At 42.9% G+C, this 24,800-nt stretch overlaps 1 protein-coding gene and 2 long non-coding RNA genes across 4 annotated transcripts; 1 reads left to right on the top strand and 2 right to left on the bottom strand.

Annotated features, from left to right (window-relative positions):
- The first annotated feature begins 4,180 nt into the window (after nt 1-4,180).
- LOC115533304 (uncharacterized) lies at nt 4,181-11,403 on the top strand. Its single transcript, XR_003974175.1, has 4 exons — nt 4,181-4,333; nt 8,511-8,552; nt 10,060-10,177; nt 11,368-11,403. It is a non-coding gene; the product is annotated as an uncharacterized LOC115533304 (long non-coding RNA).
- Nucleotides 11,404-15,523: 4,120 nt separating this feature from the next.
- LOC115532705 (G2/M phase-specific E3 ubiquitin-protein ligase-like) lies at nt 15,524-19,058 on the bottom strand. 2 transcript variants are annotated; one of them, XM_030342604.1, is made up of 5 exons: nt 18,964-19,058; nt 17,780-18,087; nt 17,083-17,668; nt 16,628-16,845; nt 15,524-15,932 (listed from the first exon to the last, which is right to left on the bottom strand). In XM_030342604.1, the coding sequence occupies exons 3-5, from the start codon at nt 17,214-17,216 to the stop codon at nt 15,682-15,684; spliced, it is 603 nt and encodes a 200-aa protein (XP_030198464.1). In that variant the 5' UTR covers nt 17,217-17,668; nt 17,780-18,087; nt 18,964-19,058; the 3' UTR covers nt 15,524-15,681. The 2 variants fall into 2 exon arrangements, with proteins under 2 accessions (XP_030198464.1, XP_030198540.1); XM_030342680.1 differs by lacking the exon at nt 18,964-19,058 and having other exon boundaries at nt 17,780-18,357.
- Nucleotides 19,059-19,148: 90 nt separating this feature from the next.
- Nucleotides 19,149-20,857, bottom strand: LOC115533565 (uncharacterized). Its single transcript, XR_003974207.1, has 3 exons — nt 20,172-20,857; nt 19,804-20,015; nt 19,149-19,304 (listed from the first exon to the last, which is right to left on the bottom strand). It is a non-coding gene; the product is annotated as an uncharacterized LOC115533565 (long non-coding RNA).
- Between the last annotated feature and the right edge of the window lie 3,943 nt (nt 20,858-24,800).

Genomic DNA, 24,800 nt, shown 5'->3' with positions numbered 1-24,800 from the left:
GAGCTGCAGGGCTGCCGCCGAGTTCCCCCCGCCGGAGCTGCTCGTCCGCTGGTCCACAAGATCTTAGCTATGCTCTTATTGGAGGTGAGTGGGGATGTGGGAGGTTATATTCAACTGTGCCCCCTTCCTACGTAGGAGGGGCCGCTGAAAGTGCTCGGTCGTTCGTTTGGTAACTGCAGGCGGGGTACTCTCAGAAATGCATATCTCACTCAAAATATCATGCACAGACTTTTTTCAAAGTTTGTATGCGTGCGGGAGCACCGGAGACCCGAAACAATGCCCCAAATCCCAGGAAAAGTGTTGTTTTCATAATCGGACCCCTTTAAAATACCCTTGTTGTAGGCTACTGTATGTATTGAATATTTAATTAACTCCACTTACATCGTGTGGGGTTGGCATGACAATGTGGCCTCTGGGAATGTGTCTTTATCTGCTGAGTCAATACAGAAGAATCCATCCCGGATCTCACACTCAGCATCTGATGTTGTAGTACACCTCTTCTTCACCTTCTGACCTGTCAATCACAAGAGTTACAGAGGAACCTCAGACAACCTGAGAGTACACAACTTCTGATATAAACATGAACACCACAACTTCTGAAATAAACATGAACAACACAACTTCTCTGATATCATTATGAACAACACAACTTTTCTGATATTAAGATGAACACAACTTCTCTGATATAAACATGAACAACACAACTTGATACAAACATGGACAACACAACATTCTCATCACCCCAACATATGGGGGTTGCATGGAGGGCGTTTCCATTTAATAATATAGATGTACCTCTGACACACTTTGTACAGGCAGAGCACTGCTTCTGTCCGCTAAGGCCTTCTTTGAAAGTATCATCGGGGCACTTTGCGCACAATGTAATGGCTGTCGCTGTGCAATCCCTACGAACCCTATATCCTGTTGGAAAGAACGTTAAAATATGTTGTTAACCAATGGATTTGGTTGAAGAAATCATACAGAAGTATTTGGACAACAGCTTGACAACAGCTGGGTTAATGGACTCTTACCACCAGGACATGAAAGGCAGCAGAGCTGTCCCACTCTGTATTCATCGCTGGTACACGATGGTGATGCAGCACTAGCAACGCCATGAGTATTACAAACTGAACATATTAGGAACAGGATTTGGAAGAACATGGTGGTCCAGTTTGTATGACCTTCAACCATCTGATGGTTTTTGGCAGATATTTCTTCTGTGTGTCAGTGCAAGTCTTGTTATTCAGTCATGGCCAAATACGTTTTTTTTGTTTTATCATGCTTTGTATATTCTAAATACATGGGCCACACACGCTATACTTTGGCTGCCATATCATCATTGCCTTGCAGCTACAGACTTTCTTGAAGTTCAGAAACATCTGGAGGGAGATAAAAAAATATTCTGGAGTTAATAAATGTAATAACTTGTACCTTTAACACTTTTCTCTAAACCAAAATAATATGAAGTTTGTAAACATTAGAGCTGTTAAACAGAGTTGTTAACCTTGTATGTCTGCATTAACTGTGATCTAATGCTTTTAATTATGCTGTGGTAAAGAAAATACATCTGTGAGTGTTAAAAGTGTGTGTCACAAATATAATGTACCACTTTTATCTTCATTGGGATACATCCTTTTCTAGATTTATTTGGTCTTTGGATCCTCTGTTTAATATAGGATTCCTTTGGGTGGAACACTCCACCTTACTCATCCCAAACAAACCCCAAACAGTCACCTGGCTGCTGAAGATCTCAGGGCCTAGGGGCTGATCACCAGCCTGGAGGACTGGGTGTAGGCCTGGACACAATGAGCAGGCCCCAGGCCTACAGTAGGTCTGCACCTGGAGTTATGGCTCTATTGATGGTTCATCAGCAGTGACTCAGGGTCTCTTACGATGTTCCAAGGAGCCAGAATGTTTGTTGAGAAATACTAATCCTATTTTATAACAACAACCGTGAAGGTCTTCGTCGTTTCTCCGTGAGCGAACTAAGTGAAAGCAAAAGTAAGAATGGCACCATAAGCGTATTACTCTTTTTATGCAGTAATAGTTTTATAAACCACCTGAACTTTAAAAAAAGTGTGAACGACCTGAATATAATGAGGATACGAGGATATCAGTTCCGACATAGACAGCGTTTATCTTACCTTACTTTAATTGAGAGCGTCGAAACATTCCAAATACCTGTCGAAACACACTCCTTCGTCCTCACCTGGAATAAAGCCCAGGAGGCGACTTATGAATATTCATAAGGTGTCAACACTGCAACGCCTTCTCATTGCGAGTGTAGCAGGCGTGTGTAACAGTTAGGCGTGTGTAACAGTTACACACCTGCTACACACGCTTGTTGTTAAAAAGTGAATGACAGTTTGTCGTTTTGAGGATGGGCAGGTATGGGCGTGTGAAGGGCATGTGATAATTCAAGCCGTCTCCAATCACTACCGGTTTTATTCAAGTTATTTCAATGACCAAACCATTATTGTAAGCTGGTGGATGTTTGGCCACCCTTGAACCTTGAAATAGCTGCTACACACGCTCGTTGTTAAATCAATATATTACTGAAGAGAATGCATTTCAAATTCATCTTCTTCAGTGGAGCATGCCCTATCGGTTAAACTGATCCTGGAGAACGCCACAATGTCAAGAAGATCATGATGGGCGTCCCGTTTGAACGACTCCACAGTCCTGAGGTTCCTGAGCAAAGTGGACAAACTAATAACAATACCATCAACATTACTGATGGACGTCACGTTAATATCTCGCACCGTCTCAAACATAAACCAGAATAAACTGGATTCAACTCAACAGGCGGGACTTCTATGGATTACAGCTCTCAAGTGGATGACAGTTTGCCGTTTCCGAGGCAACTCATTATTTCAGAAAAATAAGACCAGATCTCTTTACATGAACATTTCTCAGAATTCCGATATAATAAACTCTTTAATTCATAAAATCAGAGCATCATCTTTTCCATTATAACAACATCTTTCAGAATTCCAACATAATTATGTCGTCGATTCAGAAAAACAAGGGCAGAATTTATTTACTTTATTGATTACGCTTCCGTACGACTCGATTCACGTGTCATATCAAAATTGAAACCATGGGTGCAGTTTCATATCTCGGCAGCAGATGTCACTGCTGGCAAACTAAATATTACATGAACATAGTGAGTGTATTGATCTTGTTGTTCTTCTGCGCAAGATGCACATCACATGATGTACATAATTACTTGTGAATTATGTACAATGTCTATTAACATGCATTCCAGTTGGAGAGAACATTTTTGCCAATTGACTGTTGAAAAATTATCTATGAAATAAATTATTTAATCAAAAACTTGAAATTGATTTAATTATTTAACCTGAGCATTGTTTCAACAAGTTAGCTAGTTAATTCAGGCATGCAGTTGTCTGTATTAGACACAACTATAACTTGATTAAGACAGCTAGTAAGCTAGCTATTTCAGACATTCTGTGGGCTTGAATTAGTCGACTAGTTAGCTCTAGCTAGTTCAGATATCTAACCCTTACCGGACTGGTAGGACAGCATTCCTCTCTCACTCTGTATTCTGCCTGTTGACAATTTGCTGATGCAATAAAGTTGCCAATGAAATTTCGATGAAATAAAATGAAATATATAGATAGCATTAATTGAACATTGAAAAATAACATGGCCGTCCAACGATCAAAGGGCTTGACATATTTTGGTCGTGTGGTAACGTATAAAGGCAAAATATGGTATTGGTAAATTGTTTGGTTGAACATGATTGTATACGATTGGCCACATTGGCTGCCATATCATCATTGCCATGCGGTTCTCACACCTGGCGTCGATCAAACGGACCGTACAGCTCAGGGGTCAAGGTACCCTAAGGATATAAATACGTCTGAATTTAGGCTATTCATTCACAATAAAAAATGACCCGACCAATAAAATATATTGTTTAACTTGCAGTAAGTATTTAGAAGTCCCTGATTGTCTATGCCGAGGCAGAGGGCTGTTCTTTTTAACAGTAGTTTGGGTCATCAGAGCAGACAAGGCAAAACGTTGAAGCACCCCGATGCACTGGGATCTACAGTAAACACAGCAGTATCTCATATGGAGACCCTGAATATGTTCCTGTTGTGGCCGCTAGAGGGCAGTGTGTTTATCGGCCCATCCAATTACCAGGCTATTATACATCATGGGCTTTTTGTAGTGCCACAGACTATGAAACATCTTCATAGAGGGGAGTTTATGTGAAGGAGCCGAGGAGCCAGAATGATCCTATTTTATAATAACAACCGTCAAGGTCTTCGTTGTTTATCCGTGAGCGAACTAAGTGAAAGCGAAAGTAAGAATGGCACAATAAACGTATCTATGCAGTTATCAACTGATCCTCAAAACTATAGTTTTCATGCTATAGTTTTGAACTTTTAACTTTTAAACCACCTGAAATTTTAAAAAGATGTAAACTACCTGAATATAATGACGAGGATATCAGTTTTGACATAAACAGCGTTTATATTACCTTGCTTCAATTGAGAGCGTCGAAACATTCCAAGTACCTGTCGAAACACACTCCTTCGTCCTAACCTGCAACAAAACCCAGGAGGCGACTCATGAATATTCATGAGGTTTCGACGCTGCAACAACATTTCATTGGTCGGATTTGAATGCATCCATCCATACGCCGGGTTTCGCAGGTTAAGGAAGGCATGCAAGAGGTCTACGATAAGTATATACGTATATATAGAGAATATGCTATATATATAGCATATGCTATATATATATGCTATATACTGTATATATATATATATATATATATATATATATATATATATATATATATATATATATATATATGCTATATATATATATATAGCATAATTAACACACATATATATATATATATATATTGTAGCGTCACAGGGCTTGGGAGGAAGGGGCGGGCCTTCTGAGAGGGGGTTCCGGGGGTTTCCTTCCGGGCGGGAGTTTTCGGTTGTTGTAGTTTTCCGGTTGAGCTGCGCCTGTCTGTCCGATTGTGGAATCTAATAAACCTGCTATCAACTTACTTCGCTCTCTACCTCGCCTGTGGTCATCACAATATATATATATATATATATACATATATATATATATATATATATATATATATATATATATATATATATATATATATATATATATATATATATATATATATATATATATATATATATATATATATATATATATATATATATATATATGTATGTGTGTTAATTCAATGACCAATCCATTATTGTTAGCAGGTGGATGTTTGGCCACCCTTGAACCTTGAAATAGCTGCTACACACGTTGGTTGACCATGATTGCATACGATTGGCCACAATGGCTGCCATCATTGCCATGCGGTTCTCACACCTGGCGTCGATCAAACGGACCGCACGGCTCAGGGGTCAAGGCACCCTAAGGATGTTAACACATCTGAATGAAGGCTATTCATTCACAATTAAATTACCCAACCTATAAAGTATATTGTTTTACTTGCAGTAAGTATCCAGAAGTCCCTGAATGTCTATGCCGAGTGGTTAATGTTCAACACGTGGTTTATTCTAACAGAGACTCAAGGTAAACAAGCTTGCATTCTGGAGGTGGTTCATGAAGCATCTCTCAAACACGGGTAAACAAACAGTTTATATTGGGAGTGGGCGGAATGGTAAATGAGCCATGCCTACATGTTCTAATTTACCCAGGTAAACCTTTGGTCTGCCTTGGCTTTACCGGACTTGGCAAAGTGGCCATGTTTGTATTCTTTAACTTATCTACAAAATCATAAAACCTTACATGGTGTTGTCCATTATGTGGAGAAGAAACCATTCATAACTGTTGTCAGCTTGAAACATGTCATCAGAAATAGCATAGACTAAAATCATTTACATCACGAGGCAGAGGGCTGTTCTTTTTAACGGAAGGTTTGGATGCAGAGCAGACACAAACACACATACACGAGAAAGCGCCCCGGTGCACTGGGATCTACACTAAAAACACACGAGTATCTCATATGAAGACTCTGAATATGTTCCTGTTGTGGCCGCTAGAGGGCAGTGTGTCTATCGGCCTGTCCGATTGCCGGGTTATTATACATCATGGGCTGTTTGTAGTGCCACAGACTATGAAGCATCTTCATAGGGAGTTTATGTGAAGGCTTTTCTTTGTGGCTTTCTGATCTGTATGGTACACCATGAGGTACCTTCACTCATTGGGTCGTGTTTCCACCTCAAAACGTGAACGCTACACTTTCACGGCTGGAGCCCACTTAAACAGGGCTACAGCCATGTATATCACACAACATTAAATGTATTACAACACTGGATGCATCAGCCATCATTATCTGTCTGTAGATATTTTCATAATTAGGGATTCCTTTCTATTTTAACCGACCTGCTTTCTATAATCCTCTGTATATTGCATTGTTGGTCTAGTCTGTGTGTCATAGTGGGTCCAGTCTGTGTATCATAGTGGGTCCAGTCTGTATATCATAGTGGGTCCAGTCTGTATATCATAGTGGGTCCAGTTTGTGTGTCATAGTGGGTCCAGTCTGTGTGTCATAGTGGGTCCAATCTGTATGTCATAATGGGTCCAGTCTGTGTATCATAGTGGGTCCAGTCTGTATGTCATAGTGGGTCCAGTCTGTATATCATAGTGGGTCCAGTCTGTATATCATAGTGGGTCCAGTCTGTATATCATAGTGGGTCCAGTCTGTGTGTCATAGTGGGTCCAGTCTGTATATCATAGTGGGTCCAGTCTGTATATCATAGTGGGTCCAGTCTGTGTGTCATAGTGGGTCCAGTCTGTATATCATAGTGGGTCCAGTCTGTATGTCATAGTGGGTCCAGTCTGTATGTCATAGTGGGTCCAGTCTGTATATCATAGTGGGTCCAGTCTGTATATCATAGTGGGTCCAGTTTGTGTGTCATAGTGAGTCTGTATGTCATAGTGGGTCCAGTCTGTATGTCATAGTGGGTCCAGTCTGTATATCATAGTGGGTCCAGTCTGTATATCATAGTGGGTCCAGTCTGTATGTCATAGTGGGTCCAGTCTGTATGTCATAGTGGGTCCAGTCTGTATATCATAGTGGGTCCAGTCTGTATATCATAGTGGGTCCAGTCTGTGTGTCATAGTGGGTCCAGTCTGTATATCATAGTGGGTCCAGTCTGTATGTCATAGTGGGTCCAGTCTGTATGTCATAGTGGGTCCAGTCTGTATATCATAGTGGGTCCAGTCTGTATATCATAGTGGGTCCAGTTTGTGTGTCATAGTGAGTCTGTATGTCATAGTGGGTCCAGTCTGTATGTCATAGTGGGTCCAGTCTGTATATCATAGTGGGTCCAGTCTGTATATCATAGTGGGTCCAGTCTGTATATCATAGTGGGTCCAGTCTGTATATCATAGTTGGTCCAGTCTGTATGTCTTCATTACGCAGAGGTCTATGAAACTGATTTGGTCAGTGTGTAGGTCCGTAGGTCAGATTCTAAAGGAATTCTAAAGGAAATAGCATTAAAATGCTATTTCCTAACAGACATTATGTTGGGGTGAACAGGAAGTGGGCGGGGTAAGCAGGCGTAGACATGTATACAAAGACAAGGCATTGGCCTTTGGATCGTACGTCAACGTCACCGCCGCATTGGAGAGGCAAAGACCGGCCAGTAAACGGTCTAGTAAACGTGAGCTGCCTTATTCTGGATAAATGCACTTTTACATTTACAGTTCTCTGCTTATTTCAGTTACTTATTTTAATCCAAGGTTTTAGGATCTAAATAAGGAGTTAAACAATTAAATGTATATTTTATGATATTATATTTTATATTGGCCTTTAGTATAAAATATCATATCATATAATATGAATATTTATAATGTTATTTCAAATTGAAATCGGTTGACAAATGTAAACGTTCTGATCCAAAAAAACAGCAGTTCCTGCATTTCCGTTTACCTGCAATAGGTCAAGAAGTCACTCTGGCGTCTATTTAAATATGTCTATGAAGGCAGCTGACATAGCTACCATCTCTTTTCTCATTGAAGGTTTAACTCCAACGGGGAAATATGACTCACAGAGATGTAGTCCCCCTTTAATAATAGCCATAATAATAGGTCTTGGAATCATGGTCCATTGAATCATGGTTTATTTTTGTTTAAGTCGTTCATAACGCTAACACAAATTGCTTAACAAGGGGAATGACACAACAAGAACGAAAAATTTGTTTTTATAGTTTGAGATGTTATATTATTTACAGATGTTAAAAGTAGTTTACATTTTGTATGATGTTAGTAGGGTTATTCTTTTTCTAAATATCAAAGTACTGAAGTACAACTTTCATGTATACAACAGATAAAAATGCAAGACAAAAAGTACAAAGTGATTTCTCAAAGACATAGCATAATTTGGTACGGCAACAATGTTAAAGTCCAACTATTAACATAACTATGCAAATAGTTATACTTTGCATGGTATGATTTTGAAAGTATATTATTTCTTTCCTTTCCAGTTGCTCATAGTGGATCTGTGTGCGGACAAGTTTGTCATTCAGGTATGTATGTGCATGTGTGTGTGTGTGTGTGTGTGTGTGTGTTGTGTGTGTTTGTCTCCTTATAAAAGGGGAATGACAGGTCCGTCAGCTAGAATCAATAGGAGGCCGGTATGAAGTCCTTGCCTGAACCTGTCTGTGTTTTTTATTCGCAAGGCAGTTGAATGTGACAGAGACAAATTCCACATTCCATACTCGATCATTGCTTTGGAAAATGTTGCAACGATAATGGTGGAGGGTGGGGTTTACACAATAATAGTATAGTACAACTCTATAGTAGAACTCTAATTTAAGGTAAAAAAAAATGGTGTTTGGAAAAAATGAATGTCTCTAGTAGATAGAGGGTTAGGGTTAGAAGGTCTCTGAAGAGAACTTCTATTTTGATTGTTTTAACGTTTTTTTTCCGTTGTACTTGTTTTAATTTCATGAGCCTACGTCACTGGTTGATTTATATGAGCGCGTTCATTGAACGCGCTCATATATTTTGTGGAGGGTGAACGACACTCATTCACGCTGTGGATAACGTCGCCCAAGGGAAGCATGTAGATTGCAAAAAATGGACCAAGGACCGACCCTTGTGGTACGCCAAAGCGTAGTTTGCAGTGCTTCGATTCTGAACCCTCATGGAGCACAAATTGTGTTCTGTCTGTGAGGTACGATTCAAGCCAGCCAAGAGCCGTGCCTCTGAAACCAACATATATAGTGCTCATGTCGAACGCAGCACTCAGCAGCACAAGCATTGAGCTTGTATTTGTTTCCAAAGCAAGAAGGGTATCATTTACAACTCTTCAGTTTCAATTGAGTGGAAATTCCTGAACCCAGACTGAAAAGTTTCTAAGAGATTGTTCCTCGTCAGATAATCAACGATTTGCTTTGCTACAATCCTTTCCTGTACCTTGGACAGGAAGGGCAGGTTCGATATGGTGGTGGTGGTTAGTTAGGTTCCCCCTTCCCTGTAAAAAAGCATCTTTGAGTGTCTAGAAAAGCGCTAGATAAATTCAATCCATTATATAGGCCGATAGTTCCTGACTAAGGTCAGGAACCATCGGCTTGAACTAAGTTCAACCAGAGGAATTGCCTTGAACTCCAGGAGAGTTGCATCAGAGTTCCCCATCCTACTGGGCAGGACCCCATCCTGCCCCGCAGGATGTGTAGGACAAGTTGCACGGCAAGCATCAATTTCCTCTCTAATCGATTGAATCTTATTCTCAAAGAAATCAATGAATTGACCTGCCACGATGGAGGAGCCTAAGGTCTGAGTCTGTTTCTGAGTCAGACTCTTCACCGTGTCATAAATAAACTTGGGATTGTTTCTATTCAAGTTGATGATACTGGAAAAGTAAGCGTTCCTGGCAGTAGTCAGTGCACCCTTATAGGTGAGCAGACCGTTGTGCCATGCAAGATGAAAGACCTCAAGTTTAGTCGAGCGCCATTTGCGTTCAAGGATTCTGCAGCTTCGCTTCGCCCGTCAAGTAATATCCATTTGACTCCATCTCCCATGATGCACCAGCTGGGGGACGAGGACTGCATCCTGCCCAGTAAGCTGCAGGCGGCGCTGCAGCAGGTGCTGGAGGAGAGAGAGCTGATCCTGGGGCAGGAGGCGGAGCAGGAGGGGGCCAGCCCTGGAGGTCAGTCCCCATCCAAGGTCCCATGTGGGAATGAGTCCATTCAGAGACTCAAATTCTGCTTTTATTCTGTGGTATAAATGTAATGCTATGCATGGTGTGCTAGCGTGTTGTTAGCATACCGAGTTTCACTATCGTCCTGAACCCCCATTGAGAGGCCAGTTGCCACGAGGTTTGACATTTCTTTGCTGGGTGTGCACACTATAATATCAACAGCCTAACATGGTCATTGTCCTGAGGTATAGTTTTAATCTGATGTAGCATGAGAACAGTGCGCCGTGGCCATGACCCTTGCTGAGAGACCGACGCGAGGCCTACAGTCCGCGGGTCCTCCTATACCTCCGCCATTGTAACCCAACTCCTCCACCTGAACCGCGCGAGGTCCTCAGCAGAGACCTCGTGCTGCCAGCCGGTGCGGTGCATGAACGAACGCGCTAAAAGAGCGGCATTCATTGAACACGCTCATGTATTTGGTGAACGGTGAACTGAACGTACTCGACGCTCACACACTGTTTACCGGCTCCCGTGGGTTAACTGCGAGCGTCATGCCAGCATGGCTTAAAAGAAACAACGTAGCTAACGCTGAAGCCAATAGTGCAGATGAATATTGGAAAGAGTTTTGTGAACAAACGAGTACAGATTTGAACGGTAGAAGACTGAACGTCGGCCGACGTTAGTCTTGTGTCGGAAATATTTGCGACATAAAGACGGTCGTCAAGATAAGCATTTGAGCCAACAGCTGCAAAGTTCCTCCTCCCAAGTCAAACTGGCCGACCGCTGGGGGTAGCTTGTGTTTCACTGTCCGCATAAATACTGTCTGCACATTGTTTAAGGGGTAAAACATATACTCACATTGTTTTTTCTTGGCTTTAGTAATCTTGATTCTACAGTAGTATACAGTAATTAATTTAGTTTGGGCCGTGAGCAGTCGCAACGATTGGGGGGCTGGGGGTGGATGGGTAGGAGGAGGTCCTACTGAATAATAATAGAATACCCTAAATGTAAATGTAGAATAGAATAAAAAAAAAAAGGAAATGATTGTGAGCAGTTCTGGGACTGTGAACTTGACCATGACCATGCACTAGTTCATTTTAAACTGTGTGAACTGAACTTTGAGCTAGCTCCGGTGAAGTGTGAACTTGCCGACCACACCGTCGCCGGCTAACCCCGGTGTCCCTGCCGCCCGTCCCCAGACCGCAACGAGCAGCTGAGCGCTCTGGTATGGAAAGCCAAGAAGGCCACAATCCGGACCTAGATTGGCGCGGTAAAAGTGCAAAACCGTACGGAAACCGTACGGTTTCCGTACGGATTCCGTACGGATTCCGTACGGTTTCCGTACGGATTCCGTACGGTTTTGCAAGAATTCCGTACGGAATCCGTACGGAATCCGTACGGTTTCCGTACGGTTTCCGTACGGATTCCGTACGGATTCCGTACGGTTTCCGTACGGATTCCGTACGGATTCCGTACGGTTTTGAATGACTAATAGCCGCGGCTATTAGTCATTCACTCCGGCTATTAGTTATTCACTCCGGCTATTAGGTATGCAGAACGAGCCCCTCCCCTTCTTTGCTTGACCACTAAGTTTGAAGGCTGTCTAACCAATCAGTGAAGAGAAAGACCAGACTAAAGTAACGCATTGTCGAAACTAGAGCGGCAGTCAGTGCCTCCATGTTTCGCCGTAACATAAGGCTGTGTTGTCTTTACTAGTTTCACTACAATGTAATGACCACCACTAGCTAGTGGAAAATATATTTGTGTCTAGTACAGTGATATATTTGTATATGTTAGGCTATATATTGAGATGGCAGTGTGCGAAATACCCATCATTATTCGGGGATGCCCTCATCCCCAGATTGTTCGCGATATGCAGTAGCCAGCTCGGCCATAACATTACAATATTTCATGGATGCAAGCAAGCCAAGACAATCGATCTATATCTATAGCCTACATGACAACACGCAGACACACACACGCAGACACACACACACACACACACACACACACACACACACACACACACACACACACACACACACACACACACACACACACACACACACATTAAGCACACATTAAGCACACTGGTAAAGCAATAGGAGCCTGCATTGGCTGAAGTTGTTGGGATGCACCTTATTTTATAACAGGGAGGGGCAAAGTTGTGCATTACAATGCAAACACGACAATAATTGGCACCGTTCTTGCGCACTCAGAAGAACATGCAGTAGGACCGATCTTGTGACATTATTTAACCATCCATCTACAGCTAATACGATCAGACAGATACATCATCGATCACATAAAAGCCCACAACAAGCCCAACATCACCACGGCAGGTGCGATCTCTCTCGCACATTCACACAATCACTCCAACTTCTCCAACTCCAAGGCAAGGCTGTTTCACTAAGACCACAAACAACCACAACTAACCAGCCTACATATCCACAATAATGCACAACAATCAGTTCTATACATTGCGTCTATCTTCTGTTTGGTGCACATGGCTAATTTGCATAGTTTGCACCGGACTCTCGGCTCCGCTTGTCAAAAAAATGGAACGTATTTGTGAATAAATGCTTTGAATTCTGAATACTGGACTTGGTGAGCTTGAATAGGCTAAATCTAAGTGACCTTTAGTGAGATGGCCTAAAACGGAATACAAATGAATTATTCTAGGACATATAGGCTTTCAGGATCAATTCAGAGGTTCAACTGTTCGTGATTAATTTTGCTTAGCCAGTGAAAGTGACCAGCTGTAGATTCCGCACTGTTAAAAATACTTCACTACAAGTAGGCTATAAGTCCTCCAAATAATTCAGCAGAATTGCATTACTGCCACACGCATAGGCAGCAGTAGTCATTATGCGCTGAAATGGTCCCTGCCAGTGTTTTTCTATTCTGATGTTTGTGGATGAATCTTTCAGCTACAGCTTTGTTACATTTCCTTGCGATGGTTTGCTGGTTTAACTATACAGCAATAAATCAAATGATGCAAGATGATGTGTCCGTTGCGTGGCTGTCATGTGAGAGCCGTATACGCATTTTAAAAACACCTGTAATCAGCGTGACTATGACTTTCCGAGCGGATCATGGGGGGCTCTTCAATCATTTATTTTTCAGGATTTTCTCCCGTCATCCTCCAGTTTATTGCAAACATCTGGAGATAAGTCGGTTTAATTAAATACTCAAGTGAAATACAAGTGTACCTCCAAATTGCACTTATTGTACAGTACTTCGGTAAGGGCATTTACAATCCATCACTAAAGTTTTAATAGAATATTCTGATTCAGCGGATTTAAAATGTATTTGTATAATCTTCACAAATCTTGCAGCAATGCAATGTTAATATATCATCATGGGAAATGAGTATTCTGATTCAGCACATTTACTATTTATTTGTATAATCTTCACAACTCACAGCAATGAAATGTTAATTTATCATCATGGGAAATAGCATATAAACAAGCTTCATAAAAATTCATTTCTAAGCAGTAGGCCTACTACATATTTCTCAACGTAAGCATCATGACCATAAGCTATCCCAACGTTTCACACCTTTCACACAGTAGGGCAGCATTAGTCATACATGATTAACAACACATCAAATAAACGTTATTGAGGGATAACAGTGAATAAAACATCTGCGTCTTGGGTAAAGATGGGCTATGCTTAATGTGAGGAGCAGAGCCCGATTGGAAGGAAGCCCATTCAGGACGAATTTTACCCGGAGAAGGCAGCTTCCAGGCAGATGAAGATGGGGGGGCTCTACTTCTTATTACCACAACAGGAACAGAACGCAGCCAAGCCAATGAATTCAACCAAGTCACTGAGAAGTCTGTCTTTAACATTTGGAAAATACAGTTCAACCATGTAGGACTTTTCTAATTCCCCATTGTACTTTACAGAGATAGAGCACTTTGTTGCAGTCAGACATTTGTTTTTGTTTACCTTTAACATAGTGAGGCTGGAACACAATAGTTTGACCTGGCTTGGTGGAAAGCCCACTCACCACGTCAAGGTGCAGGTCATGAAAAAAGGTGTGTGTGTGTAATTCCCTATGCAGTGCTGTATTTACAGGTATGCCTAGGTTCACAAATCAAATAGTAAATATTTTTTTACTTCTTATTACCACAACAGGAACAGAACGCAGCCATTCAGCCAAGTCACTGAGAAGTCTGTCTTTAACATTTGGAAAATACAGTTCAACCATGTAGGACTTTTCTAATTCCCCATTGTACTTTACAGAGATAGAGCACTTTGTTGCAGTCAGACATTTGTTTTTGTTTACCTTTAACATAGTGAGGCTGGAACACAATAGTTTGACCTGGCTTGGTGGAAAGCCCACTCACCACGTCAAGGTGCAGGTCATGAAAAAAGGTGTGTGTGTGTAATTCCCTATGCAGTGCTGTATTTACAGGTATGCCTAGGTTCACAAATCAAATAGTAAATATTTTTTTACTTCTTATTACCACAACAGGAACAGAACGCAGCCATTCAGCCAAGTCACTGAGAAGTCTGTCTTTAACATTTGGAAAATACAGTTCAACCATGTAGGACTTTTCTAATTCCCCACTGTACTTTACAGAGATAGAGCACTTTGTTGCAGTCAGACATTTGTTTTTGTTTACCTTTAACATAGTGAGGCTGGAACACAATAGTTTGACCTGGCTTGGTGGAAAGCCCACTCATCACGTCAAGGTGCAGGTCATGAAAAAAGGTGTGTGTGTGTGTGTGTAATTCCCTATGCAGTGCTGTATTTACAGGTATGCCTAGGTTCACAAATCAAATAGTAAATATTTTTTTACTTCTTATTACCACAACAGGAACAGAACGCAGCCATTCAGCCAAGTCACTGAGAAGTCTGTCTTTAACATTTGGAAAATACAGTTCAACCATGTAGGACTTTTCTAATTCCCCACTGTACTTTACAGAGATAGAGCACTTTGTTGCAGTCAGACATTTGTTTTTGTTTACCATTAACATAGTGAGGCTGGAACACAATTTGACCTGGCTTGGTGGAAAGCCCACTCACCACGTCAAGGTGCAGGTCATGAGTGGGAAAATAGGTGTGTGTGTGTGTGTCTGTGGGGGCACTTCAAGCGTCCTTCCCTGTGTGTGTGTGTGTGTGTGGGGGGGGGCACTCCAAGCGTCCTTCCCTGTGTGTGTGTGTGGGGGCACTCCAAGCGTCCTTCCCTGTGTGTGTGTGTGTGTGTGTGGGGGCACTCCAAGCGTCCTTCCCTGTGTGTGTGTGGGGGGGCACTCCAAGCGTCCTTCCCTGTGTGTGTGTGTGTGTGGGGGCACTCCAAGCGTCCTTCCCTGTGTGTGTGTGTGTGTGTGTGTGTGGGGGCACTCAAAGCGTCCTTCCCTGTGTGTGTGTGTGGGGGCACTCCAAGCGTCCTTCCCTGTGTGTGTGTGTGTGTGTGTGTGTGTGTGGGGGCACTCCAAGCGTCCTTCCCTGTGTGTGTGTGGGGCGCTTCAAGCGTCCTTCCACGGGGTTGGGCACCAAATTAGGCCACGCCGAAGGTACTCCCACCGGAGGTTATTCCTTCCTCCATGGCCTCCTTAAATCCAGTGTACTCCGGATAAACCGGTAGCCTGAGGACCAGGGAACACGTATTGGCCGTGGGGAAAAGGGCCGGTCCATCTTCCTCATGGAGGAATTCAAGCCGGGGTCCGATGGGAAAACCCACGGCAGGAATTCTTTGAAGGCCTGTGGCAAATGCCAAAACCGCCCCCAGGGTGAGACTCGTATCTCCATCTGTTATTACATAAGAGATAACTTGTAGGAACGACCGCATGTGAACATTAACAGGAATTTTACACTGCCTGACATGTGCCAATCTTTCGTCGTCCTTAGTTAAGATAATATATACTTTATTAATCTCAGCAATGAGAAATGTAGGTTGTTTTATGTTGGTTTGTGTTGCATTTCTCAGATCACAATAGAAATGTTCAAAAGTCCTTGTTTTACCCTAAGTGTGCACTAATAAATCAATGTGTCATTCTTTCAAAAAAATAAATAAAATGTGTTATGCTGGTTCTGTCACAATCTAGGCATTGGTTCACTATAATTCCCTATGCAGTGCTGTATTTACAGGTATGCCTAGGTTCACAAATCAAATAGTAAATATTTTTCATGTGTGCATTTGTTCATTCATGCAGAGCTGTAAACAGTATTGTATTTTTCCTTTGTGTATTGTGACCAATTATTGTTTGTGAAGACTTAACTTCTACGGGATGCCCCTTTTATATCCATTCATGATAATATCACCTGTTACCAGTTACTAATGTTGAAACAGTTGAACATTGTTGTTTTTTGAGCATTCTACAGCTTTCCTAGTCTTTGGTGGTCCCCTGTTTTGAATTGTGTTGCTGGCATCAAATTCAGAATAAGCATATATTAACAAAGAACAATTAGATAGATAAGGGTTGTAGATAGAAACACTTCCTTACCCTCCACCTCGATCAGCCAGTCCCTCCAATATACAAGGGTCCTGGCCTCCTTCCTCCTCCGATTGGAGCCCGGCTCAGACAGGTAAGACGTGCTGAATGTGGACTCCAACCGGGAGGCCAGCAGCGGCTCAGGTGTGTCCATGAAGACCCCCTTGAGCTCCTCAGGGTGGAACCTCAAAAGGGCTTGAATCCCGAAGGTCTCCAACCCTTCTTTGAATCTTTAAAATCAATGAGATAATAGATCAGAGAAAATATAAGGTGATAGAATATCCAAGTCTGTTGCTCTGAAGCCTGTTCTAGCCTACTCCATTGTACATAATGTGAAGATAAAAATCAATTAGACAAGAAATCCTTTCAATTAATTGAAATTTAGATTATTTTGGAACCCATGATAACTTTTCACTCCAACACAAAGGTCTCAGTCCATTAAATAGTCAATTCCCAGCTCCACTTACTGATTCAGAGCAGTCAAAATACGGCCCTCTGTGAGGAAGTTGAGGGCTGCCCCCAGCAGCTCATCCCTCTGCGGGAGGCTCCTCACAAAGGAGAAGGAGCCCATGAGGGAGAGCTCGTCTGTGGCCTCCTCCATAGCCTCCCTGGCACCTTCCACATGTGTGGCATCTGCAATCTAATATCATACATTAGGAACAATAATTATTTGGGATTTCTAAGCACTTTCATGGCACAAATTATCTTCTAACAGTGAAGAATGCATTGACATATCTGTATGGCATCAATCATATATTGAAATTCAACATCAGTACACTATAGAGCACACCACACAGTATCTTGACACAAAAACACTGACAAAAAAAAAAAAAATCCAAAAAGTGGTTTCAATTAACATTAACCATTTACTTGCCTTTCGGAGCTTGGTCCTCAAATTGTAATCTGTCACCTCTTCCAAAGTGGCAGGAAGAGGGGACAGATTACACACCTGTCTGTAGAGGCGCTCAGATAAAAATCTGGGAGAGACCTGCCCCTGCACCAGGCAGACGGCAATCATCTGCCCCACCAGCCTGTACTGTCCTTTCTGCAATGCTGTGATAAGGGGAAAAGCACAAGGTTATTAAAGTTTGTTGCTCATTTTAAATGCATGTTAAAAACTCAAAATTGCAACGCCCAATACCATAAATTAAATTCAAAGCTTACCAACACTGTTCAGGGCCAGGGTTTTGTTGCCCTCAGGACCTTCGAATACTAAATGATTCTGTATTTGGTGGATGAGGAGGGTACAGAACTCTCTGGTCGGTCCCCCCTCATCCACTGCGCCTTCTGCCACCCCATCGCCATCCACAAACACCACATCCAACTTTGCGTAGGGGTCAAAACTCGACCTGTTGAAGGCCCTAGCTGCACATTGAAACTCCTCCCCTCTTAAGCAGTTCACCCGGCTTCCCTGACCCATCCTCAAGACCAGGTCCTGCAGTGGCAGAAGGATGTCCTTCACATCCAGAGGTCTGGAAAAACAAAGAATAACAATTCAGGTTTTAATAAAATCTATATCACCAGATATGCCTTACAGCATTGTTTCTCAGACCACTCCTGGAGTACCACTTATCCTGTTAGTCATTTTAGCAATCCCTGATTATCAGATGTGTAGATGCAGGGAGAGGGTTAAATTGTACAGGATAAGCAGTCCCCCAGGACAGGATTAAAGAACACTACTTAAAATTAGGGGTGCAACGGATCACAAAACGGAAGGTTCGGATCGTGCATTGGTTTTTGAGTCACGGGTCGGATCATTTTCGGATCAACAACAGCAAATAAGATAACAAGACAAATGTGACTTTAAGTAGAATCTTCAAATGTGTAAAAACAAAACAAAATAAAGTGAACAATTTGGTAAAATTCCTGCTTCCTTTAAGCACAGTCAATATTATTATTATTTTTAATATGAGGCATTATTCCTTCGTTTTAACTGATGGTAAATAATCCCTAACCCTGGATTTACAACTTTAAACTCAGGATATCTGCATTGCCTGGGGAGAGTTTAGAGTCCACACTCTCCAAAGGCAATGCAGACATCCTCATCTTCTTTTTTTTCATCAAGTATGGTAGCGAAATTCAGTTTCTGTCATGTTTTATTTGGCATTTTGTAAATCCATTGATTTCGGTTGGAAGACTCGACGCTCATTGCAAGGGGGATTGATTTAAAACATTTTCCCTACTTGGATAAGCTTTGCTTAAGCAACAGGGCAAGATGCAGTTATTTTGATACTGTCACAAGTTTAAAGATAATTTCAGTTTATTCTTAAATTATGGAGGGAAAAATTGGGATTCTGACAGGGCACCAGACTCTAAGTTATTAATGGGAAACACGGTTCACTACTCACAGACTATTGGCAGATGGGATTGGGCTGGGAGGTGGAGAAGGGCTGGAAGGTGGAGAACGGCTGGGAGGTGGAGAAGGGCTGTCAGGTGGAGAACGGCTGGGAGGTGGAGAAGGGCTGTCAGGTGGAGAACGGCTGGGAGGTGGAGAACGGCTGGGAGGTGGAGAACGGCTGGGAGGTGGAGAAATGCTGTCAGGTGGAGAACGGCTGGGAGGTGGAGAACGGCTGGGAGGTGGAGAACGGCTGGGAGGTGGAGAAGTGCTGGGAGGTAGAGAAGGGCCGGGCAGGGTGTGCAGGGTTTCTGGGCCGGCAGGTTGGGGTTGGCCAGCAGGTGGCAGAGGTACCTGAAAAGTGAAGACCATCAGTATTCTTTACCTATGCAGATATTCTGTACTGGCTCGGTCTAAATAAAGCCCTATTACAAAAGCTAACAACTTCAGGCCACTGGCTGGCTGAAGATGAGCCTGGGATCTTATATGGTAACCCTGAAAAAGTAGTTTCTCAATGAACAGACGACAGACTTGGAATTAATGTTTTCAAAAAAATTCTTGCTAGTGCAAGAGTGGTTATCTTTTCCACATTTGCTCTTCCTTCTTAGACACCTACAAACCTTGAATGAGTACTCAGTCAAAGTATTCACTTATATTGTGAAAATAACCGTTTTGAAGCAGTTTATAACATGAATACTGTCAACATAGACCGGTGCATTTAGAGGGTGCCGGACCTCATTGGTTGAGGGAATGGCAGCCGCAGCACCCTGTAAAATAAATTGTTAATGCCAGGTACAGTGGTCGATGTTTATTTTATTTGACCTGTTGTGCTTATTTGTTAATGTTCATCTACCTTTGGTCGGATGTACAGATTGGACCGGCCCATCATGCCACGTCCCCGAAGGTCTCTCGGGCAGACATCGACCAGAACGATGAATCTACGGCCAATGAGCCTGCAGAGGTCGAAGGCCTCTGGCATGTACGGCACTTTATCCCTGAGGGCGTGCAGGAACTCCTCGCGGGACATTGTGTCCTGCAGTACCACTGTGCAGGTGACTAAGATTTCTAAAAAAACATGAGAACAATTATTTAGTAGTAGTAGTACTATACTCAGTGGCTACTTTCTTTGGTAGAATATAATTGTACACGTGTTCAATAATGAAATCATCAAACAAACGTCCCCTTTTCTTTTCAGGGAAAGTCTTCTTCAACCCTGCTCACCTTGTGTACAGCGGTACACCGCAATGTCCTGCTTAAGGACGGAGACCTTTATCAAAAGTTGTGTCCTCCGTGGTCTTCTCCTCCTGCTGCTTTGTGCGGGTCCTGCTCCTTCCTCCCTTCGAAACAGTGCAAACCTAGGAAAGTGTTCATTTTGATAACAAATTATTTTTTTTGCCTCTAACAACGTTTTTAGTATCAATCCGCAAGTCCGGTAACTTGTCAATGTAATTTGCGGGATATGTATAAGATAAGATAAGATAAGATAATACTTTATTAATCTCCCGTAGGAGAAATTTGTTTGTTGCAGAACAGCCCAGCAGCAGTTGAAGGACACAGGATAAATTAACAATGCAATAAATACAATAATTACAAAGTGCTAATGCATTTAGACGCTTATAGTTAAAATAAGGACAAAAACAAGACAAACAGAACCAACATCAAGATGGGTGATGCATATACATATATATACGCATACCTAAACACACACACATGCATATGCAAACACATACACAAACACAATCGATATTTTCTCGATAATGACCGTCGTTCTATACATTATCCCTTACATATATAATATCACGGCCTAAAGCGCGGGGAGCTTTCGTAGGGATTGGGTTTAGCGGGGTTTATTTACCGGCGCTGCTATGGTTACCGGTGTTGTGTCGAGATGTGTTTCCCCGTCGAGATGTGTTTCCCCTAGTCCCCGCCCCCGTCCGAAATTACCCGAAAAGGCCCTCTGTTCCATAGGAAAGGATGCTCACACATCTTTCAAATTCATACTGCTGACTTATTTCCCCACAAGAGATAAGTGCTGTGATTTTCAGGCTTAAATCATTCAATTTGACCATTTAGAACAGGGGGAACGCATCCTGACAGTCATTATCTGGGACTAGGGGAAACACATCTCGACGGGGAAACAGATCTCGACACAACACCGGTCTTGTGCGTTCCAACGGTTTATTAGGTATCTAATAAATCGCTGTCTAACCAATATTTAATTTACTGCCTCTTCCGGGGTCATTGCAATATTACGAATAGACTGCATCGGGTTCTCCGAAGTCTCTCCCTCTTCCACAACAGGTAAAGACATGCAATGGTGATTATGTCGGCCATGGTTGAGAATGAATTGTACTTTTGAACTCTGGCGCGCCCCACCGTTTGAAAACCACTGCTGTAGGCTATTTGTCTGCGTGTAGCATTTTGAGATTTCTGAATGTAATGATATTTGGTTGATATTTGTTCTAGCTTGCCCGACAGTTAAAGTCAATTTTTTCTCACACTAGTAATGACACGTTTACACCGTGAAAGCAAGTCTTTATTAAACGAATGCAAGGCATTTTGGAATTGTCAACCGATCAGCTCAACTAGCGCGCGTTAACAGCGATGCTATTATCAAAATGAAATATGTGACCTTGGGTGTCTTGAAAGGCGCCTCTAAATTAAATGTATTATCATTATTATATATATTACCTATCCACAAGTCCGTCTGTGGCCTCCTCGGTACTGCGATCCATGGCTCGATCGAAGTTTGCGTTCACCTGTCTGCGGATTTCAGAGAGTCGCCTGTGCATTTTGAACAACTCAAACTCCCGCCGAGATCGCAACGTATTTATACACGTTAGTCGCCCCTAGCGGCAGTAAATTTAATTTCAACATCTTGACGTGGGTCTGGCTTGCCAGCCTATTGGCGCATTTGAATTCAAATAATATGAACTTGACATGGGTCTGGCTTGCAAGCCTATTGGCGAATTTGAATTCAAATAATGCATAATGTGAGGTTGTTGCCAACCATCCGCCCCCCCCCCCCTCAAAATAAGCTCTTCTAATTGGTCCACGAGTTGCTCCAATTTTATTTCTCGTGAGTTGAGTCGTGAGTCGAGTGAGTTGAAGCCGTAGACATCGGACTGACAGGTGGAACTCTTCAAGAATGTCTAGAAGACAGTTCATAATGCGGTGCAAAAGCACATTTAATGACTGTATGAGATTGCTTGAAACAGATGCTGTAGACGTCCAATCTACATTGACCAGGTAGGTTTTGGGAATTTTCCAGCCAACATGTAAAGGACATTGCTCAAGAATTTAAATTTTAGCCTAAAGGCTACTCCTTCCACACTAAAGGCCGTGTTCACATCTAGCGTTTTTTTTAATCTGCCAGCGTTTATTTTATATTATATTCCTATGGAGCAGAGCGTTTCTGGAAAAAGTCACGGCCGTTTTTTTTTTTTTGTGTGGACGGGGCCTAATAAGTTATAAAGTAACCGTTCCTTAGATGGGTATCGTTATCCAGTCACTTCTGGCGTGGGTGGAACTTTAGGATTCCAAGAATGAATGTTAACAACTTATTTTGTGACAAGCAGTTTATTATTTTCTATGTTCATTGCAAACCAAAATTCATGAAATAATTCTGCCCATGCAAAACTCGCGTCGTTTAGTGACAGTTGTCGCTCATAATAGCTCCATGCTGTCGCTTATCTGCACTGATCCCACCACTTTACTGTTCCCCCTAAAACGAAAAAAGGGTGTTCTGAATTCCCCTATATATATATATTTGCTTGCGTGTTAATTCGCTCAGGCAGATATTAATGCGCCCTTACCACTAGGTGTGGGGTAGCTTCACAGTTTCACACTTACCATTTTTTTCCTAATTTCACGAAACCTTTCAAACTTTCAGGTTGGAAACCATGGAGAGGACCCTAGTGTGGTCACGGGGAAGGCTGCTTGACATCTCCTCAGCTGATCTTATAATTCGAGATGTTCGGGAGATTATAGCTGAAGTTCGGAGATCTGTGCCTACCACTCCGGGACAACAAGGTATGCTTGCATGGGGCTGCTGATAGGATTATTAATCAACGCCTAAATTACTCAGTTTATGGTTTGTTTTCTGACTATTCCGTCTTAAAAAGTTCTTAAGCCCTTTTTTAAATTTCAACTTAAAACATGTGTAGCTAGCTAGCCAGGTGAGTAAACATCAACAATCTGTTATATTTCTCAGGCTACCAGGCACCTCTCATTTGGACCGGAGGTCGTGGTCCCCCACAGTTAAAAATATCACAGGAGCAACTGTGTTTTTTGAGGACCTGTGGTTTCACTGGGAAACAGATGGCACAGATTCTGGGTGTCTCTGTTCGTACACTGAGCCGTCGTTTAAGGTATGTTTCAATAATGGCAGTTCCCTCTTGTCTCAATTGTTGTAATCATCCTGGAGGGCTGGTTAAAGGTGCAAAAGCACATCGAAATACCGTAGGTCTAACATTACCTCTATGTGCAAATGTTATAGGCAGTTCAACCTGAGGCGCGCTGGGACATTTTCCACCTGCTCAGATGCTGCCTTGGATGACCTCATCAGGGAGACAGTGGCTGGGAATGACCGCATCGGCCCAGAGTCTGTGAGGGCGCAGCTGCGTGCGCAGCAAATTAATGTTCAGAGGAGCAGAGTGCGTTCAAGCATGCTGAGGGTGAACCCTGCAGCAGCTGCAGCGCGAACAATGTCCCAGGCTCTGCAAAGAAGGGCATATAGAGTTGCTGGCCCAAACTCCTTGTGGCACATCGATGGCAACCACAAGTTGATAAGGTAGATATTAACATTAGCATACCAGACTTTGGTGTTCGCTTTAAAGGTGTGGTTAATTTGTCTCCGTAGGCTATGTATTGTTCATATAAATTATATTTTCACTGTTTCAGGTGGAGGATTGTTATCCATGGGGCCATCGATGGATACAGCCGGTTGGTTGTGTTCCTCCGAGCCTCCGACAACAACCGGAGCAGCACGGTGATGGAGAGCTTCCTGAGTGCTGTGGCGAAGTATGGCGTGCCTTCGAGGGTCAGGACTGACCACGGAGGTGAGAACAACTCGGTCTGCCTCATGATGAACCTTTTTAGAGGGTCAAACAGAGGTAGTGCTCTCCGGGGGAGAAGCACCCACAACCAGCGCATCGAACGGCTCTGGGGGGATTTGTGGCGAGGAATGTCCAACGTGTACTATCAACTCTTCAACTTCCTGGAGAGCGAAGGTATCGTGGACATCGACAACGAGATGCACATGGCGGCACTGCACTACGTGTACCTCCCGCGGATTAACCGTGACCTTTGCGGCTTCATTGAACAGTGGAATAACCATGGACTGAGGACGGAAAGGCATGCTACTCCACTGCAGATGTTTGTCAGAGGTTGCCTGGAACAGCAGGGACAGACAACTACTGCAATGCTTTCCGTATTTGGTGGAGAAGGAGGTGCTGCTGAGGAAGGAGGTGCTGCGGAGGAAGGAGGTGCTGCTGAGGAAGGAGAAGGGGAAGACCCAGCAAGAGAGGGCGGTGCTGGTGCAGGAGAGGTGCACTGGCCTGAGAGGGTCACCGTACCTTCAAATCAGTACCTCATTGGGGATGCTGTTTTGGAGCAGCTAAACAGCACCTTTGACCCTCTTGCTGGTCCTAGAGGAGACCTTGGACTGGACCTCATCCGTGAGGTTGTGTCTCTTCTGGCATTACAATGAGACACTGTCTCATTGTAATTGTTCCCCCCCGTGGAAGGACGCTTTGAGTGCCCCCACACACACACACACACAGGGAAGGACGCTTGAAGTGCCCCCACAGACACACACACACACACCTATTTTCCCACTCATGACCTGCA

Source organism: Gadus morhua, chromosome 1, assembly GCF_902167405.1.
Source record: "Gadus morhua chromosome 1, gadMor3.0, whole genome shotgun sequence".
Classification (NCBI taxonomy): Eukaryota; Metazoa; Chordata; class Actinopteri; order Gadiformes; family Gadidae; genus Gadus; species Gadus morhua.
This window is presented reverse-complemented; position numbering and strand designations above follow the sequence as displayed.